The sequence below is a fragment of the Spinacia oleracea genome, chromosome 6 (genome assembly GCF_020520425.1).
Source record: "Spinacia oleracea cultivar Varoflay chromosome 6, BTI_SOV_V1, whole genome shotgun sequence".
Lineage (NCBI taxonomy): Eukaryota > Viridiplantae > Streptophyta > Magnoliopsida > Caryophyllales > Amaranthaceae > Spinacia > Spinacia oleracea.
This window is the reverse complement of record NC_079492.1, coordinates 69,636,129-69,642,919: the sequence shown is the minus strand read 5'-3', so window position 1 is coordinate 69,642,919 and position 6,791 is coordinate 69,636,129. Positions and strand designations below refer to the sequence as shown.

At 48.2% G+C, this 6,791-nt stretch overlaps 1 protein-coding gene across 1 annotated transcript; it reads right to left on the bottom strand.

The window, feature by feature from the left end:
* Nucleotides 1-220: 220 nt before the first annotated feature.
* Nucleotides 221-2,211, bottom strand: LOC110778772 (uncharacterized). Its single transcript, XM_056832321.1, has 2 exons — nucleotides 536-2,211; nucleotides 221-347 (listed from the first exon to the last, which is right to left on the bottom strand). The coding sequence occupies exons 1-2, from the start codon at nucleotides 2,209-2,211 to the stop codon at nucleotides 221-223; spliced, it is 1,803 nt and encodes a 600-aa protein (XP_056688299.1).
* Between the last annotated feature and the right edge of the window lie 4,580 nt (nucleotides 2,212-6,791).

Below are 6,791 nucleotides of genomic sequence, written 5' to 3'. Positions count from 1 at the left end.
TGATACTACTGTTGGGAATTAATGTTAATCCAATTACAAATGCGGAAACATTCACCATAACCAAGATCACATCCAAAAGTACAGATTAAACGTAACATGCTTTCGTAGCATGTACTTCCACTATCCTCATGAAAACGATCAAGAAATCCAAGTGTAGCTCCTCTATAATCGTCCATCGACACGTTCAGATCCTCCTTGATTTTGTTAGCTTAGAACTTTCTCAAGGTTGTTTGGCTTTTTGGGAAAAACTCACTCTAGGAGGCACACAGAAAATTAGGGTTGCAATGTGTATTCTAGGAATAGTCTGTACAAAATGCTCACTGAACTTCATGGTATGCTGAAGACCGCTGAAAAGACGCTCAAAAGTGATAAGCAAGATTTGCTTATTGTGCGTGGGGGCAAGTTCAAGAAATCTGGCAAGAAGAGAAATGCTAAGAAAGGTGGCATCTCATTCCAAGTGCTCAAAATTGGGTAATCCCCGAAAGGAAAAGGTCCTCCATGTATGGTTCCTATTGCCCCATCATTACATACAAACTTCAAAAGCATCAGATGGGTGACGACTACTGCTCTAATCTTGTTCAGGGTGGGTCGTCCCAAGATGACGTTGTATGTTGTCAAATCCTTAACAATTAGGAAGTTCACTTCCATCTTCCGTCCGTTTTTTCTATCCCCAATCCGAACCGGCAAAGTGATGACGCCTACAGGATGTATAATGCTTCCTCCAAAACCAATGATGGGATAGTGTATGCTATACATGGTTTTGGGGTCATGTGCTAGGCGGTTGAGGCATTCCACGCTCATTATGTCAGACGAGCTCCCCGTGTCTATTAAGATGCGCTTCACCCTCATATTGGATATTTTGAACTCGATCACAAGAGGATCATCATGCGGAGTGGCTATTCGTCCACCATCCGACTCACATATATCGATCCGTGGGAATGGGTCCAGAGGTGACTTTCCTGACAGCATTACCTGCCCCAGGCGGCGAGCATAATCTTTCTGTCCCCTCATGGTGGGTCCTCCAGCGGCCGATCCCCCAGATATGACGGCTACAAACCCCCCTTCGGTGTGATTTCCCTCCGTAGGTGAGACAGGTGACTTGTTCTTTTTGTACTCGCTTTTCCCAGAGCCGTGAGCATTCCTCTGTAAGTAGGTCTTGAGGTGTCCTTTAGAGGCTAGGTCGTCTAGAGCTCTCTTCAAGCTTCTGCAGTTCTTGGTTTCATGCCCTATGTCTTCATGGAACTGGCAATATAACTTAGGGTCTCGACTCTCAACAGGAGACTTCATGGGGAAAGGTCGTTCAAGGTCATACCTGGTTCCGACGTCTTTCAGTATTGTGAGGAGATCTGTGTTATACTCGAAGTATTCCCTTTCTTGTGGACGTTCTCTCTTGTGTCCAGGAGAATTGTTATCATGCTCTTTTGAGAGTGCCCAAGTACCATTTACTCGTGGGGCTTTTCTGTCTATCTTGTCTTTCTTCCCCGAGGAATCTGTTGCTTCTCCAATCCTTCCATCTTTTGACGCGCTGCATATTTCTGTTGCATGGATAAATGCTTCAGCCTCGTCCAAAACCTCATCCATAGTCCGCACACTTTTATTGACTAGGTCAAACTTAAAGGATCCCTTCTTCAGTCCCCTGATAAAATTATCGAAGAAGACGCCATCCGGCAAATCTGGGATTTGTCCGGCCTCTAGGTTGAAGCGTTTCACATAGCTTCTTAGTGACTCATCCTTCCCATGTTGAATTCGTCCCAAGTGCATACTTGTTTTCCTTTCTTCCTTGGGTGCCATGAACCTGGTGGAGAACAGAGTCTGCAGTTCGTTTAAAGAGGCAATTGACCCTGGGGGCAATCGCTCAAACCATTTAGACGCTACTCCTTTGAGAGTGGCCGGGAAATATTTGCACCAAGTGGCTTCATTGGTTCCTTGAACATACATATGATGACGGTATGCAACTAAGTGCATATGGGGATCTGTGGTACCGTCATAGGCTTCAATGGTAGGAGTTTTTACCTTGGGCTCTTTTGGGGCGTTCATGATATCCTCGGAGAAGGGAGTACTCATGTGCCTTAGCGTCAGATTATTAAACCCTTGCTGAATGTGGTAAGTTGGTTCACGGCGGCTGTTGAGCAGGCGTGGACGCAGGCTTATCCTGTTGGGCGTCATCTGGGTCTGTCCTCGAGTAGAGGGGTAAAACGGTGGATCTTCCATTACACGGGTGGACCCAGTGTCTGATAGTTCAGACTCAGCTTCATAATATTCTTGACACCTCGAGGTGGGCCGTAAGACGGCTGGTGGGTTACCCCTAGATGGTGGCCGTGTGACTTGGTCCCTTCGAGGTAGAGAGGTCGGGAGGCCGCGATCGATCCTCGAGCGCTCAGGCACCGGACTGATTCCACGGCTAGCCTGCGGACGGGAGCTCTCTCCAGCTCTTCATACATTGGATCTGAGTGGCATTCTGTTTATCCGATTGACGCCCAAACCGAGGGGTCTCTGTGGAGCCGTCCTCTCAGTGCTGTAGATTAGCATGTTTTTACGAATTTTGTCTTGCAACGTGGTGCTCATCTGCTGTCGAAAGGTTTGATTCATTTGCTGTTGGAATCCTGCTAAGATCTCGCGCAGCGACCCCACCGAGATTGGCAAGTCCAAATTCTCATCCAGTACGGCGTCTCGGACGCTGGGGCTTATGGCCACCCGGCGGAGACGCTTCCACAATTGGTTCTTCCTCTACGACCACCTCAACTTCCTACACCCAACGTGGTGTACTTCCTGCATTTGTGATTCGATTGGCTTCTTCTATATGACGTTGACTCCTCTCGAGAGGCCGTATCTCTTCTTCCTCACCAGTATACTCTCTATCAGAGTGTGGTTCGACCATGATACTATACCTCCCCACAGACGGCGCCAAATATTGTGGGATCTTTTACGGTGATGACGTGTCACGCGTTCCTCGGAGGTATCAAGTATGAGCTGGCACGAAATTCTGGCAACCTGTAAAACAAGAATATTCCCGTAGGAATATTCCCTCCGATGCTTAAGTAAGTATAAGCTAGAGAGAGAAGTAATTTGTAGAGAGAAGGCAGAGTAAAAATAGTTTGAGGTTGGTGGGAATGAATTGATCGTCCCTTTTTACCTAGGGATCTGCACTATTTATAGTTCTTGGGTTTCTTGGGAACTGGTCCAGCATGATTGGATGCTCTATAAGATCAAGACACGTGTCCTGCTAAGTTTAGGGGGGCCTGATGGTAGACCTGGTGGGCCTCTTAAGCTTTTGGGCCTTTCTTTTTGGGAGATAGTGGAATGGGCTCCTTCTGAGCAAGTGGGTCTCATGACCCACTGATGGGTCTTGACCCTGTGTGTGCATGCGGGTTTATGAGACAATCCCGGATTTGCCTGCTGATGGGCCTTTGGTTCTTCTTTCTGGGCTTTCATGGTACAGCCAGGTGGCGTTCATTTTAGGCCACATCATTTGCCCCTCAAGGAGGATGCCCCTCGCCCCTGTGGGGTAGGCTGCTTGATCGGAGGGAGTGTCACGTGGGGTTTCTTTCCAGAGCTTGGTTTCCCCCCTTTAAAACCTTCAGAAAATCTCTCATTTTCCTTTTGTTGTTTCAAAGCAATTTTTCGTAGAGAGAGAAAGTGAATTTTGTCAAAGATCTGTCTGTGCTTGCATTTGGGTGTTCTTGGATTCTTGTTCAGTGTTCTTGAGGCTTTGGACTATTTGCCTAAACTTCCCATCAGTTTGATCATTTTTTGGTAAGTTCTTTATCAAACTCTTTTTTTCTGCATGCTTATGAATTTTCTTTTCTTGTTGTTATAGTATCTTAGGGAGGCGTCTTTGTTAGTTGCGACGCTCTTTCTTTCTTTTTGCTAAAGTCAGACGTTATGTTCCCTATGCAGGACGACATGGCTCGAATTAGGCAAACAGCCAATGTGGGTGCATGGGCAGCGCCACGAGAGAGGGACAACAAGGTTCCATTTTCGAGCCCATCCCAAGGAAATAGGGGTGGAGTCAGCTCCTCTCGTCATTCAGGAGACGGGGCTGTAAGGGCGGCACGTTCTTCAAGGAGAAGAAAAAGCGTGGCTTGCCGTCCTCGCATTCCACGTGAGGATTTTGAGGATGACTCCTCTAGTTCTTCTGTCGAGGAGTTCGCAAGAAACCTTCCTCCTATGGTTCAGGGGAGAGAAGATGTCGATTTGCTTCCTTCTGGCGTCTTTCCCAGCATGAAATGGCTGAGGTATCTGAGGGAGCAAGGACGTGAGTTTGAACGTTTTTTACTCCTGCCCCAAGGCTTTAGTTTTAGGAGCCCTCGACCCCATAATTCTGTAGACCAACTCTCTCTGGGAGAAGTCGCTGTCTACACGGCTGCTTTTAGATTGGGTCTTACATTTCCTTTGCATCCCTTTGTGATGGACTGCCTTGCTCAGCTGACTCCTAATTCTTGGGCAAACATCTTTGGGTTTATTGCCAAGTGTGCTTTGAGCGGCATTACTCCTTCTTTTCCTGCTTTCCTCAGACTCTTAGATATTTCCCCTTCCTCTCGCTCCTCAGGGATGGTTCACCCTCTATAGCCGCCGGGGATATAAGACAGTTGTTGGTAAGACCTCTAGCTGGGTTTGGTGGAGGAAGAAGTGGTCCATTATCCGAATGGAGGACCTTTCCCTTTCAAGGCGTCTTTCTAGGTGGAACCAGCGTCCCCGCTATTTGTCTAGGGGTGACGCCTTCCCCCACCTTTTGTCAAGAGACTGGAGGCTCATAAAGCCCTTGTTTTAGGCCGAGATGTATCGGTTGTCTTCAAAGAGTCATGCATGGGTGCCTAATGCCTGGCTTCCCCATGTGGGTCAGTTCACCAACATAGTTTTCCTCGCAGCCGTCGGTCTTTGCCCTTATTTGAGTAGAGGTAGTTTCTCATAGACTTTCATCAAAGCCTTGTTCTTTTTCTTCTACTAACTCTCTCGGTTTTATGTAGATTCTGCCATGGACCGTTTATCCCCCGAAGACAAGGGTTTGGTGGATTTTCCCACTTGGTTGTCCGAGGTGTACACTGAGGACATTCTCAAGGCTGTGGAGGCCAAGAAGAAGGACTCCTCCAAAACGTCCGACGAGGGTGCCTCTGGTGATGTTGCCAAGGTATGCCCTTGTTTACTTTTAATATGCTTCTGTTTTCTTCCAAGGTCTAGACTTAGTTGTTTATTTGTTGTCTTGTTCAGGAGCCCACTTAGTCAGCTACGAAGAAGCGTCCTACATCTTCGACGGTGGCTCCCATGCCTAAACGGCCCTTTTTCAAGAAGCTGAGTACCACCGACGCTGCAACGAAGCCGTCGCTGGTGAAGCCGTCTGCTCCTCCGACTGGGGGAGAAGTTCCCCTTTCTCAGGCGTCCACTCCTCTTCCTGAACACAGGGAAGCCTCTCCCCAGGGGGGCACCGAAAGGGATGCCGCGGCCAGGGCAACCGTTGACGAGGTGGCGGCCGACCAGGCTGATGCTACTGGAGCTGCTACTTCGTCTAGGGAGAGTAAGGGTAAGGGCAAGGAGGCTGAAGATTCTCCTGCTGGTGACGCTCCCATGCCTCCTCCGGCTCTGTCAAGTGGTTAGTATTTCGGTACCTTTAGGTTGTCATGACAACTTGGTATTGTGGTATGGTTTTTGACGTTTTGACATTGATTCAGCTGATATGTTCAAACAGATGTGACGTGCTGAAGTGGCGAACATCCCCCCGTCAGGCGGCTTCAGCTCAGAGGAAAATGATAAGATCCTTTCAGATGTCTATGCTGCCATCCCTGAGGAATATGTGATGTCGCTTCCCGGGATTTACCTGGGGTACTTTGGGTCTATTCAGTCCCTCGTATTGATGTGAGATACCTTATTTATTCATTATTATTATTATTATTACTTTTTTTTACTAAGTCTATTTTGGTCTTGGCAGCTCTTCATCCGTTGTGCCGAGAGTAGGCACTACCGCTTTGATATGAATAAAGAGATGCTCAAGCATAAGGACCAGATTGAGAATCATGTGAAGTATGCTGAGAGGACAGCCAGATTGATCAATGTGGACGCGGACAAGAAGATCAAGTCCGAGACAGACGCTCTGAAGAAGGCCGAGGAGGACACCCAGAACTATGAAAAGAAACTGTTGGAGCATGAGGAGAGGTTGGCCATGCTGAGAAAGGAGTATTCCTCCGTCTCGGAGCGGGTGACCAACTTCTCTTCCAAGGTGGACGCCTTGGAGGGTAAGCTTAAGGCTACCCAAGACGAGATTGAGGCCGTGCGCAGAGAGGCCGCTAGCTCTTTCAAGTCTGGCGAAGAATCCATTTTGGAGATTTCTCCGCGGGCGTGGGATCAATCTATGGACGGGAAGGACTTCTCCTAGTTCAAACGTTGTATCTCCTACCAGATGGCCGTCTCGACAGCTAGACGCCTTGGTCTGGATCCCCCGGATTTTTTCAGCGAGGGGGAAGATGAGGACGTGGAGGAGGAAGAAGTGAATTCACCCGAAGGCCAAGACGTTCAGGACGGGAGCTCCACCGCCCCTCATCCCTAGGCGGCCTTTGTTTAATCAGTTTGGACGACGCCGTGGGCGCTTGTAATAACGTTGGTGCCTTTTGGCATTTATTTGTTTTGGTTTGTTTGCACCTTGTGCGCATGTATGAATATTTCGTGCCTCCTGTGCACTTGTTTTTTGTTCCATTTCAGTTTATTACTGATTTCTTAGGAACTTCCTTTTTGGTCCATTTGATGGACGGGTACCCCAGTGTTTTAGGTGATCAGCCTAATTTGGGGCGCTAATCTAGGCC